We start from the raw sequence: 14,367 nt of genomic DNA, 5'->3' as shown, positions 1-14,367 counted from the left end.
TCTTCTATCCCGGTACTTTCTACCGTCTACAAATGCAGAAATGTTCATATCCTTCATTACATTTATGAAGTGATTAGTCTCCTCCTGGTCTTGTGTTTCTCCGTGTTTAGAAGAACTTCCTGGAATCAAAAGACCAGGATTCCTTGTGAACAGAACATGTGCAGAAAACACATTCCTGTTCCTTTTGATGGGGATATTCCGTTTGGTGTTTACATGACCCAATATTCGGGTTTTAAAAGGAGTAACCCAGGGCTCATATTGGGGTTTTTAAAAACCGGAATATGAGCAAATTCTGGTTATTCAAAGGGGTTATTGGTGTTTACATGGCCGTGCAAATTCGGGTTATTGCCAATATTCGGGTTTTAAAAGGGTTATTGATGCATGGAAACGCAGTCAATGTCGCCTCTTCCATCCTGATGACAGATCGTCTTCTCTCGCAGGTACAACCAGACAGCCCAGAGAAGGGGAAATCTCAGGGGTGGACTACAATTTTGTGTCCATTGAGGAATTCTTCTCTCTGGAAGAGTCCGGGGCGCTGCTTGAGAGCGGCAAGTTCAAAGGTGAGTTTGAGAAGAAGAAGTTTTTACGTTTCTAGTGCAGCAAGATCATCTTGAGTTCTGCTGTAGATGGAGGTTCACCATGGCACGGCGTGGCCTTATCCAAGCGTGTGTGATAAGAACACACTGGCAAAATTTTCAATTTTTCTAGTTGACTCAAATTTTTCTCAAAGATTCTCAAAGATTTTTTTTATTGTGCACTTCGAGAAAAAAGTGGGAATGTCGAAATTAATGTGGAAATACAATTTCAAGAATAAAGTCGAAATTTCACCTTTTTTCCTCAACATTTCAACTTTATTCACGAAATCTTGACTTTTTTCTCAACATTTCAACCTTTTTCTAGAAATTGTACTTCAACATTATTCTCGACATTTCGACTTTTTTCTCAACATTTCGACTTTTTCTCGAAGTGCATAATGAAAAAAAAATCTTCCTCCTCTAAAGTATTATTTTTATTTTTCTCCTGCCTGGCCCTAATACTCTTCCGTAGAATTAATATTCACCACCGAATGGACACAATTTATTTATTTTATTTAACCAGGTACGTCAATTGAGAACAGTTTCTCATTTACATGACGACCTGGGCAAGAGGCAGCACAAAAAGTCAAACACGTGAAACAAACCATCAAACACAATATATAAACACACAATATATATAAAATATATATATATATATATATATATATATATATATATATATATATATATATATATATATATATATATATATATATATATATATATATATAAAAAAAACACACAACACATAAAAATATGAGTAAAAAGTGGTAGCGCTGGTCCGGAAGAGTTACAAACATGTGCAATGATCACAGATGAATGTTGGGAGTGTATTTTTGAAGGAGGAGAATGGTATGAATGTGTGAAGTTGAAGTGTTTGTTGCAGATGATTCCAATCACTAGCAGCAAACTGAAATGAATTCTGGCCAAAGTGCAGGCTTTTGGAATGACCAGGTTAATGTAACTGCTTGCACGTAGGTTCCGATTACTGATTCAACTGAACAATTTAACAATTGAAGTTTCAAACCGCCGTAAGCAATAACACAATTATCACAGAGATTATTTATGCTGTGTAAATGAGCTCTTTTACCTTTAGCTTCCCAGGTGACGCTGTTGCTTAGTAACGACACGAAACACCCATTAGCGTTTTAACATCAGTGATGGATGGATGCAGTGCTTTAGTTTGGTTTTATTTGGATATAGGAGAACATGTTCACTGATCTGGTAACTGATTCAGATTCAGATTCAGAAAAAACTTTATTTATCTCCGAGGGGCAATTGCAAAAACAACTAAGCAGCATGACGTTGTACCGAATAAAATAATAAAATAAATTGAAAGCAGGTAAATAAGCCATGTATCGTATGTACAAACAAAGAATATATAAAATATAAAAATATCAAAACATTTAAAATAGAGTGACGCTGGACGCTATACAGAAACCTCATAGGAGACACAAGTGAAAAAAGAAAGATGTTCCCTGGGATTTTATTCTGTTGTCTTTCAGGTGCTTCAAATTTACACTTTGTGCTTATTGAAGTTGACGTCTCGTGTCAACACAGCAGGAAAATATGTTTATAGGCAAATCAAAAACCAATTGTAAATTCTTCACACTTATATAGCACCTTTTACATTTTTGCTATAGTCTACAAAACCCTTTACAAGTGTGTTTCCCATACATGTACAGTATCCATACACGCATCCATACAGCACCTCTCATTTCTCTGTCATATGCAGACTCACACAGGACTGCACATGAATGCATGATGACGTTCAGTGGGAGTGAACGGCTGTCGTCGCTGTCGCTGTACGGCACAGTAGTGTACGAGCTGCTGAGTCACAACCTTCCAAGTGCTTCCCTTTAGTTCATGCAACAGTCAAATTAAAGGCAATCTAGCAGTTTTTAATCAAACAGTTTCATTTCGTATTGATAGGCGTGACCGTGCAATTAAAAAAAAATGTAAAAAATGCCCGTGACTTATCTCTCATCTCATAACCAAACCTTTATAAATCAGGGCTGCAAATTATTGATCTAGTGGTAGTGCATTACTTGTGGCCACCCAGCTCTTGCAAGTAGCTGACGTTTGGCCATGTAATGGTCATCTATGCCAGGAACAAGCAGGGGGACTGTCTTACATTCCATGATGAGATTTGGGTTATATTTAGAGGACAGTATTACTCAAAGATGGATGTGCTACGTCTGGCCAGGGAAGCCCCGCCCTGCTGGGTGAAAAGAAGGATATTTAAGATTCTTTATTTTATATTATTCGTTAAATCTTAGAATACAGAGAATTTTTGGGCGGGTCGGTGGCACAGTGGGTTAAGCAGGCAGCTCATACTGAGGCTACAGTCCTCCTGCAGCGGTCGCAGGTTTGAATCCCAGCCTTTGTTGCATGTCATCAACATTCTCTCTCTCTACCCCCTTCCTGTCTGCAACTTCAATAAAGGGTCACTAGAGCCACAAAAAAATCTTATAAAAAAAGAATACAGAGAATTTTTTAAGACCTTATTCATATGATTTTCTTAAGTTACATTTAATCAAGCATCCTCAAGCAAGAAGGAGGCTTGAGCTGAGTGTAGGGCCCTGTGCAGAGTGATAGCAATGCCCAGGAATATATATATATATATATATATATATATATATATATATATATATATATATATATATATATATATACATATATATATATATATATATATATATATATATATATATATATGAGTTATATTTTAATGTCCACTAGGTACATTTGTTTTAGGCATCAAATACATGCATAGTGTATAAAAACACATACAATCAACACATACAGACAGCAACAGATATCAGACTCAATACCACAATAAAATGAGTGAGAAACCAAGCAGCAGTGAACGACATTGCACATACCCTGGGCAAAAATTGCATCTATCCCGGAACCTTATTTCATTATTGGTACAGTATGAAAAAAGCAAGAACAAAGAATAAAAACAAGCTATTTCCTCATTTACTCATTAGCAGCATGGTAGTAAAGAATCCTCAATTAATTGTCAGAATATATACATATAACAGTATATATTATTATATTATTATAGTGTACCTAAGTCTGTTAATACATTTTACTCTCTTGGTGGTGTTAGCCAATGGATGATTAGTTTGGTTTAACCATCTCTTTACAGGACAAGTATCCATACATCAATGAGAAATTCTGTAAAAGGAAAAACTGTTTCTGCTCACACAAAGTGTAGTGTTTTTCTGTGGTTAAACATGTTGGTGTAGTTAGTTTGTACCAGACCGTAATGAACCTTCCCATGAGGAAAATTGTTTTATTGGTTTAGGACTAAATTCTGGTTGTGTTTCTACGTCTGTGGAAGGAAACTTGTCTCAGTGGAGTTAGTTTTGACACCGCTGGAAAAATATTGCAATTAATGTCTGCACCTTAAAGTCCCACAGAACTGAAATCAGATAAGCCAGTGCTCATTTTGTGTAACTGTGATAGAGGATCATGACACAGACCCGGACGATTCAGAGGTAATTTAGGAAGGTTTATAAGCAGTTAATAAAGATGCAATGCCCTGCTTTTAGATGGTGTAATATAAGCAGATGTGTGTGTTATTTTTAAAGCACATTTCTGCTGTGACTGGTTTTGAATATTTGTTTTGGAGAGGCAGCTGCTCCTTTCTCTTCCTGGAGCATCATCCTGTCTTTTACCAGGACATAGTTCTACTCTTTCCAGCCTACTTTCATCTAATTTGATTGAAGCACAGAAAAAAACCAAGCACTGCCATCCCTCCTTTCCATCCCTTATGTCATTTCATCAATGAATGTGGTTTTACTGCTATTTCAACATTTAGAGTCATCACCAGAAAAATAACACCAGAAAAATAACTTATTTGACAATTTTCACCTGTTTCAAGTAAATTTTCACTTGAAATAAGTAGAAAAATCTCCCAGTGGGACAAGATTTATCTTCTCATTACAAGCAAAAAAATCTTGTTCCACTGGCAGATTTTTCTACTTATTTCAAGTGAAAATCTACTTGAAACAGGTGAAAATTGTTGTTTTTTCCAGTGATGAGTCTTGTTTTAAGTGTAATGAGATTTTTTTACTAAAATGAGACATTTTAACTAGAAATAAGATAAATATTCTTGTTAAGATTTTGAGTTTTTGCAGTGATCCATGTTACTTATCCTGTGAAGGACAGAGTCATATTGATCAGTTCAGAAAACTGTTTTTTATTGTTGTGTTTTGATGTATTTGATGTAAGCCCGGTGGATATTTAAAGCTATTATTATATTATTTGTAATCAGCACAAATGATCTGTCCCCATATGATAAAATCCACCATCCCTCCTGATTTTTTTTTATAACTCTAGTACTGGTTAAGACTTAAGTTACGCTTAATGTGCCCTCATGCAGGTTTACCCGGCCGGTAAAAAGGGAGGAAGTCCATTCAAAAGCGCCGTTTTAAAGTATATTAAAGACATCTTAGTTGTTCAGCTCATATCCTCCTCGTCCTGGAAGGTTCAGAGAGCTTCCTCTGATTAAAAAGCTTCCATACATTAGCATCCATAATTTATGAGAGTTCAGTGGGGCAATAAATGTCGTGCTCACCTGCCTCAGATCTGACATTGAAGGAGGCATTGCTAACAGTGTCGGTGTTAAAGTGAGCGCCGTATCCTGCAGAAACCACAGCAAACGGTGACGGCTGGTGACCTTGCTTTCGAGTTCTCTAATCTAATGTTTCCCTTCAACCTAGTTGCATCGCCATGGGCCACATGGGAGGGAGATGGGGGGCAATGTTCATTCTTCTTCAGCAGCTGGCGCGGGCGGCTAATACAGAAGCAGTATATGATCTCAGGGGATACATTATGTACATATGGACAAAAGTAGAAAGCTGTATATGTGAACGTGATTGCTTAAGCCCGCCGTGCAGCTGGATGTAGCATTTCATTTGCCTCAGGAATTCAAATCATATTGGAAATACAGTGATAAGCTATAATATATGTTGTCCCTGGCCTTTAGATGCATCTCGGTGGATTTGATTGCCAATATTGACGTGTTTTGCATTTATTTCAGCACGTGTCATCACATTTTCTGTTCTAAATATAAATCTCAGTACATTTAACTCATCGTACGTTTTGACAAATTCCTTTTATTTCCATTCCGTCTGAGCAACGTTCCTTTCTTCGTTCTGCCCATCTCTGTCTCAGGGAATTACTACGGCACGCCGCGACCCGTTCACATCAGCGCAGAGAGCCCCCCCATCACCTACCAGGAACACCGCAACCTGCTCAAAACCTTCCGCACACGCAGCAAATCGCTCAGCAACCTGGAGAAGGCTGCAGGGGATGGCATAAACAGGGAGGACGTCGCCGGTCTGTCAGGCAAGTCTCACGAACAACGCGTGGTCATTCATTCTATGGGTGTGGGCTAATCACTTATTCACTGTTGCAAAATATTTGAAGTTGTATGGCAAAATGATTTTAAGGCTTTTGATATTTGAAGTTATAAAAGCAGTTTGACAGTAGACGAGTCTTGCACAGCATCAAATCCATCTATAGATTTCCTTTCTGATGCCCTAATTAATCAATGACAAGCACGATTAGCATGCTGTCTACTGTCAGTGGGGCTGTGGCCTCATTGACTGCTGGATCATCTCCAGTGGAGGGTCATGCTGCTTCAGGCTTAGCTGGCAAAGAGTCAAGGATTCAAACTGGGAGATGAAGTTACATGACAAGGAACCAGAATTGTTAGAATAAAGTAATTCCTCCTTTCCTTAATGCTGGAAAAAATGTCAATTTTCTGTCTCTCTATAAGCTTAACTTTATACGGTGTTTTAGATGTGATTGGTGTTTTAAGGCCCTGACACACCAAGCCGACTGTCGGCCGTCGGGCCGTCGGTGAGCGTCGGTGCGCGTCTGTCGGCATAGTTTCCCCGGTGTGTTCCGCACGTTGCCACAGGTCGGCCGCCCGTCGGCAGCTTTCCAGCCGATTCGACATGTCGAATCGGCGTCGGCCGTCGGTCAACCAGCTCTGTCTGTGATTGGCTGTTCAGGTAGCGAAGAAATGGAAGTGACGAAAGCAAAGCTAAGCTAAGAAAGCAAAGCTAAGAAAGCAAAGCTAAGAAAGCAAAGCCAAGCTAAGAAAGCAAAGCTAAGAAAGCAAAGCTAAGAATGCAAAGCTCTTTCCTTCTTCCACAAGCTGAAGGCCGAGGGCTGACAACGCCAGTGCCGATTCTTTATTCTTACGCATTGTGGTAGCGAGAGTGGTGTGGAAATGTGGTGTGAATATGAAGCCTATTTTTTTTTTTACGGCTTCCCAGAGCTTCCGGTCTTCCCTTGTTTTTGAGTGAATACCGCTGGTATAGAGGGGAATTACCTCTCACGCATGCGCAGAACGTACGTGCTAGTTTGCCGTTGGGTGTCGTCTTTGCGGTGTGTCTAGTGCTTCTTTTTGAGCTCGACCCAGCCCGACACAGGCGACGCGAGGCGACACAGAAGTCGGCCGACAGCGGGCGACGTCGGGTTGGTGTGTCCTCGGCTTTAGATAGAAGGCCTGAAAGGGCTTGCTGATCATCCATAAGAGAATAATTATGAACATTCTTTAGAGGAAGCTGTCCATACTTAAGTACTAGTAAGATTCATTCTTAAGGAAGGTATCATCCGCAAAATGCATTCAGAAGGTTATTGTCTTTGCAACATGTGTTTATATGTAGTAGGGAAACAACTGACCAATCATCCAACCTCACGGTCTACTTACTAACTGAAGATGCATGTTTTTGGACTGTTGGAAGAAGCCAGAGAGAGAGAGAGAGAGAGAGAGAGAGAGAGAGAAAAAGAGAAAACAGTGAGAAGAGCAACATAAGATACAAACTGCACAGAAAAAGCTAGGATTTGACCCACGAACCTTCTTGCTGGGAGAATACCAATCCTATCCAGCATAGCACAGAACAAAGCAATTACCACGACCCACCTTGGCAAGCATCACACCTTATAAACACTTTCTGCTCGGCTAACGGTGAGCCAGCTTTTATTTGAGAGATTACTGTATAACCTTTTCTTCCAGCTGAACTTTTCTTCCAACGTGGAACAAACTCTTGCACCACCTCTCATGTACTGCTCTGCAGAGGCCCGTACACGGAACAGGGCCGTGGCAACGTCTTCACCTTGCACCTTTTGTGGTAGTAGCTTTTCTCTCCAAATATCCTTGACCTTTTTACACAAAACCTGCTGTTGTTTAGGTTTTAACTTGCACACTTGTGGTGTTTAATTTTGTGGTGGCAACAGAGGAGATATTGTCTCTCCCTGACTTGAAGGTCATATTTGTGCGTATCTTCATTAAGATCTTCTCATGTTGTCATGTTGCACCAGCATGTAACTTGATATGTCTCCTTGGTAATGCAAACAGTTTTATTTTGATCTTCAACTTGGCCTCAACTCTGCCTCCCTGATTCTGTTAACGACCATTTCTTAGTTATATTATGAACAGAGGAAATGTTAGCCATATTTGTTTCAGGTATCAATGCAGGTTGTAGCCATGTGACGCTAATTAACGTTGTATGTCGGCACAACTGATCTGCTAAAATCTTTAGGGTGGACATCAATTTGATTGCAGTGAATATGAGTGTGATATTTGGGGTAATCGTTTCCTAGAAATGCAATATGATCATAAATGTTGCATGAAAATCAGGACCCATGTGGGTTTTTTTCTGTTTGTGTTTTTTTACCTAAAGATTCTTCACCATGTTGCACCACCATGTTACTAAAACTGCCCAAACACGCAAACCAGAGCAGTCCCATTAAAACCTTAGTTAAGATATAATAACTTATAGAGTTGATTGCAGTTTCCACTTTGTACCCCTATACTATACCCTATATTTTAAACTTAGATATCTGCCAAATCAGATGATTTAACCAAGGAGGTTCAAACATATATTTCGTTTCATTTCATTTTTTATTTATTCCGATCATGGAAATATGCAAACAGAAAAAGCAAAAAAACAAACAAGTAAAATAACAACAACACAATCATCAACTAAAGCATATTCCATAACCAGAAAGGAGCAGGAAGAAGAAAATCTTATTCTACCTGCCCCTCCCTCAAAACTAAATTGAACAATAATAACAGATGGTCTGCACAATTACTCAGTTAACATCACAAAGAAAGGAAAACAAAAAAATCAAAGATAGATTGTCTGTCTCCATACGCATATATTATAAATCTTAACTATTTCATCCATACATTGATATTTTTTTCTCTTTAGATTTTTTTTTAAACTGAAATATGTTTATACAGCCCTTTAAATCATCATGTAATGAATTCCATAACTTAATTCCAACAACAGAAACACTCATCTGCTTTAAAGTTGTTCGGACAAATAGATGTTTAAAATAAAATTTTCTTCAACTATCTTCATTATTTGAACTGAAAGTAAACATGTCTTGTAAGTTTTCTGGTAATGCTTTACATTTAGCTGTACATGATTGTGAGTGTCTGTAACTTAACCAAATCATCGAGTTTCAGTAATCTTGATTCAATAAATAATCTGTTGGTGTGTTCTCTGTAATGCGTATTGTAAATAACTCTAAGTGCTCTTTTCTGTAGTAAAAATAAAGGATTCGTATTACGGTAGTTGGATATGTGTTGCCCCAGACTGCAACACAATAAGTTAAATAAGGCAAAATTAATGAACAATATAAAATTCTCATTACTGTATGATTTAACACAAACTTAGCCTTATATACAAAGTTAACATGTTAAAATATAAATACCATTTGAGTAAGTGTACTCTTGGCAGAAAGTAGTTGGTTAGAAGTGAGGAGGCAGCAACACAGGCTGGTGGTTGTTGTAGGTGAGCAGGCTGAGTATTAGGGAGGGTGCAGGCAGGGAGCCAGAGTGCTGCAGAAGATAAGGGAGAGGCAAGCAGAGTGGGAGGAGAGAAATGCAGGCAGGCAGACATCCAGTTACTTAGAAACGTGCTCCAAACAGCCAGGTAGGGCAGCAGGCAGCCGGGACTGGAGGGGGCGAATGCAGGATTGATGCAGGATGGAGTCTGAGCGGAGTCATCCAACACCCTGACCTCTGCTGAGTCATCTTCTGAAGTGTAACTGTGTGGGTGGATGGGCCGACCGTACTTGTCGTGCGTGTGCAGCGATACTCAGGGCGCCCCGTGTCCGAGGTCTCTTAGATCCATGGCTGTGCTCAAAGCTGAAGGACAGCTACAAGGACAGTTAAGGGAAAAAATATGCTTATGTGTCTTCTGTTGGTTGTATGGCATGCATGGTCACACGCCCTGCCTCCTCAGAGGGATGACAGAGACAGCAGAGATGCTGACTTCCAGTCTTTGTGCCTAACAAAGTCCCCATGGATTTGTCAGCAGCAGGTCAATATATCGCAAAAGAAAAGGTTCATTTTCTGCATCTGTTGAATATTACGATGGCTCCAGTTAGTTTCTTAACCGCCTTTCTTCACTGTCGTAGGAGGCTCTGCGGGTGTCAGCCACCGGTCCCCCGGCAGACCCCGGGCATCCAGCAGTGGAGAGGATGGTCGCGTCGTAGAGAACGGGATCATTGGACACAGAAGTGGTGCCCGGATTAGAGGTGTGATGCCCGATCACTGGGAGCAGGCCTTCAGTGACCCGGGAGAACCCCTCTACATAGAGTGAGTGTCTCTTTGTCACAAATATGTTAAAGCAGTGGTTTTCAAACTTTTTTCATCATTCCCCACTTTGAACAAGTGGAGATTTTCAAGCCCCACTTGCCCCCGTCGCCCCAACAAAAATCTTGACGAATTACTGTAAATTATTTTAAATGTATTGAAATTACTAGCACCAAGTATATCAGTCATATTTGATACTGAATCAAAATCAAAAACAACAAATAACACAAAGTTCAAAAAGAGAAAAATAAAAGTGCAGTTGTGTCATCATAACTTCATTTCCAAAAACATAAACAAGAACTTTCCCTGCATTACGAATGGCTGCAGTGTGCTTGTTGTGCACTGCACATCCTTTCAAAACTGGGTTGCAGGCTGGAAACTGCCACTCTCAAATCAGGCTCAATGTTGAGCTGGGATCTGTACTTGGTTTTTAGAGAAGCAACAGCTGAAAAGCTTATCTCGCAGATATCTCTGCGATATGAAGTAGCAAAGGGAAGAAGGATGTTTAAAGCTTTTTGTCCGATGATGGGATATACTGCTGCAAATATTGGCCCGCTGCAATTAACAGTCCGACGTCAATCATTGTTTTTGCACTTTAGTTCCAGGGTACATTTTTCTCCGGTCTCCTAATGCTTTTTAATAATTTTAGCTATTAATTATTACTATGTTTGTGCGTGTGTATGTTTTGGGAGAAAATCAATTAAGGCTCGAGAGTGGTCGGCTGCACAAAAGGAATCACACATACTCGCTTTTGCTATAATGATATATGAATACCTTTATTACCACAAGAAAAGAAAGCATTGCATAGAAGACACACACAATTGCTCTTTTGCTAGGATAAATGTGTCAAGTTATCCCCCACAAATGGTAGAGCAAGATCACTGACAATTACACAGGGCTAGGCCTTATAATACTCTTACCTCGACACAGAAGACTGGAGAGCCGAACAGTCCTGGACAGAGTGGCCAAAAAACCCAGCTGGGCGTAGTGCACAAAACCCACAGCTGACTCTGCCCGAACTTCCGGTTGTCGCCGTCTTTATAACTTTACTAAGTCTTGGCCTCCCGCCACGTAGCTCGCGTCCCATGGGAACTCAGTCCCGTGTGAACTCAGTCCCGTGTGAACAAGCCACACAGGGGGTGCCTCTCTCACAGTTACATTTGTTAATAAACAGCAGGTGCAGAGCTGATATGAGACTGAGACTGTGTTTTGGGAATTCAGGGCATTTTCCAGGACACAAAATATATATATTTCCCTTCAGTTGTGTGTGTGTGTGTGTTTTGTTTATAGTGAATTATCTTTATTGTCAATAGCATTTATAGTAAGATAGGCATGAAATTGAAAATTCCCTCCCGTTTGTCGCGCCCCACCTGTCATGTCTTCCTTCCGCACCAGTGGGGCGCGCCCGACACTTTGAGAAGCACTGTGTTAAAGCAACATAAAATAAACTTTTTAACTCTGAGGGATGATATTTAGGTCACTGTCTTAGACTTTCTCTTTCTTGGTCATTCTTACCATTTTTTCTTCCCTCTTTATTTTCTTGGCTGGCTTAGTCGCCTCTACCGGGATTCCCACTGCAGCTCTGTGAGCTGGTGTTGTTGTTGCTGATGTGTGACAGGGCGCCGTACAGAGATAATTGTCACAAGAGATAAACGAGAGAGGAGTTCAAAGTTACTCTTTCCAACAGTAGGGACAGAAGACCGGGACAATACTCCCCCCTAAAAAAATCTAATATTCCTTACACTGCAAAAACTCAAAATCTTAACAAGAATATTTGTCTTATTTCTAGTTAAAATGTCTCATTTTTAGTCAAAAAATCTCATTACACTTAAAACAAGACTGATCACTGGAAAAAACAACAATTTTCACCTGTTTCAAGTAGATTTTCACTTGAAACTTGAAACATAAGAAGAAAAATCTGCCAGTGGAACAAGATTTTTTTGCTTGTAATAAGAAGATAAATCTTGTCCCACTGGCAGATTTTTCTACTTATTTCAAGTGAAAACTTACTTGAAACAGGTGAAAATTGTCAAATAACATGTTATTTTTTTGGTAATGACTCTTGTTTTAAGTGTAATGAGATTTTTTGACTAAAAATGAGACATTTTAACTAGAAATAAGACAAATATTCCTGGTAAGATTTTGAGTTTTTGCAGTGTACCGCAATTAGATCTATGTCCAAAAGAGCTGTAGAGATGGTGGAACCGGGTAATTAAATGAACCCAGCTGGTTGTCAGCAATTAGTTTGTTTGTTTTTAGTCAGTGGGCTAGCCTGTATACTAAACTAAGTTACCGCTCTACAGCTTTCAGCTTTTTTACTTGGGAATGGATCACGGCGCTGGTTGCAAGACACCAGAACAATTCAATACTCCAAAATCGAAGACTGCAATAGACAAGCAGGTTCCAAGGTGCAGGCGTAAAAAAGGTTTGGGGGAAGTGGAGAAAACAGTCAGTCAGTGCGTTTGTCCATGAACACGCCATCAAACATGACGAGATACAAAATCTAAACTGGAAACCCATGAAGAAACATGGAATAGTGAGATGGCTGACTAAATAATCACTAAGACACACTCACCAGCCACTTTAGTACACCTGGTATACAGTGGTGAGCATTTGTATCTATACCTAGACACAGTATAAAATTGCTCAAAAAACTAAAGGGAACACATAACAGTGTGTTGTGTGGTTTAAGTGTTCCCTTTATATATACAGGACCGTCTTATATTGTGATAAAGTTCTTTATTTTCTACGACGGAGTATTAGGGCCAAACCAAGACAAAAAAAATGGAAATTACGAAAATAAAGTCATAATAATATGAGTATAAAGTTGTAGAATTACCAGAATAAAGTCATAATGTTGTGAGAATAAAGACGTAATATTACGAGAATAAAGTCGTAATATATAATATAATATATAAATATAACTTCACAAGATGCTCAATATTCCTCATTTTAACACAGGGAGAAGAGGCTCTTCCTGTTAGAGTTCTCATAAAATACCACTTTATTCTCATAATATTACTACTTTATTCTCATAATATTACAACTTTATTCTATTACGACTTCATTCTCGCAACATTATGACTTTATTCACGTAATTTCAATTTTCTTTTTGTCTTAGTTTGGCCCTAATACTCCGTCGTAATTTTCTGTAATGCAATTACAAAAACAAAAATGTCATACATTCTGGATTCATTACAAATCAACTGAAATATTGCAAGCCTTTTATTATTTTAATATTGCTGATTATAGTTTATAGTTTAAGATTAAGATTCCCAGAATATTCTAATTTTTTGAGATAGGATATTTGAGTTTCCTTAAGCTGTAAGCCATGATCAGCAATATTAAAATAATAAAAGGCTTGCAATATTTCAGTTGATTTGTAATGAATCCAGAATGGATGACATTTTCGTTTTTTTAATTGCATTACAGAAAATAGCAATATTCTAATTTTCTGAGACAGTCCTGTATATATATATCTGTCCATCCATCTATCTATCTATCTATCTATCTATCTATCTATCTATCTATCTATCTATCTATCTATCTATCTATCTATCTATCTATCTATCTATCTATCTATCTATCTATCTATCTATCTATCTATCTATCTATCTATCTATCTATCTATCTATCTATCTATCTATCTATCTATCTATCTATCTATCTATCTATCTGCATACATATCTATGAGTGGGGGAAAGGTCATCTGCATTTTTAATCTTTCTCCCAGGAAATGAGAATCTCCAAATGCTCAGAATAAAGTTAAATAAATAAATCTATTTATATGCCCGACAGATGTTTCTATTGTGTTTGACATGAGCATTGAGTTCCTGTGCTGCCACATGGTCTCCAGTCCCATCGTGTTTGTGAAGGCTCTCCTGCCCCCCCTTGTCCCGCAGGCGCAGCCACAAGAGGACCAGCTGGCAGAGTCCTCGAGCCTCCAGCAGGGACACCGTCTACAGGACTGAATGTGAGCCTCTTTGTCTCTTTCTCTGCAAGCGAGCACTCGTCAGAACACTGACAGCAGCACGTTTAACTGTTGAACAGCTTAAACGGAGCTACAAATGTGTCCGTGTTTGTGCACGGAAGTCACAGACACAGCCAGCTTGTTAGAGTCAAATGAGATAGAATGAGCTTTTCGCCGAACAGAGACGT

The 14,367-nt window shown here is 39.0% G+C and overlaps 1 protein-coding gene across 2 annotated transcripts in view; it reads left to right on the top strand.

The window, feature by feature from the left end:
- Positions 1–14,367, top strand: part of LOC133456700 (membrane-associated guanylate kinase, WW and PDZ domain-containing protein 1-like) — a 66,566-nt gene that overhangs the window by 28,707 nt on the left and 23,492 nt on the right. For both annotated transcript variants that reach the window (XM_061735241.1, XM_061735242.1), the window contains exons 5-8: positions 441–560; positions 5,763–5,936; positions 10,032–10,212; positions 14,112–14,182. In XM_061735241.1, coding sequence (XP_061591225.1) covers positions 441–560; positions 5,763–5,936; positions 10,032–10,212; positions 14,112–14,182 — 546 coding nt within the window. The remainder of the gene's footprint in view (positions 1–440; positions 561–5,762; positions 5,937–10,031; positions 10,213–14,111; positions 14,183–14,367) is intronic.

The sequence above is a fragment of the Cololabis saira genome, chromosome 12 (assembly GCF_033807715.1).
Source record: "Cololabis saira isolate AMF1-May2022 chromosome 12, fColSai1.1, whole genome shotgun sequence".
Lineage (NCBI taxonomy): Eukaryota > Metazoa > Chordata > Actinopteri > Beloniformes > Belonidae > Cololabis > Cololabis saira.
This window is presented reverse-complemented; position numbering and strand designations above follow the sequence as displayed.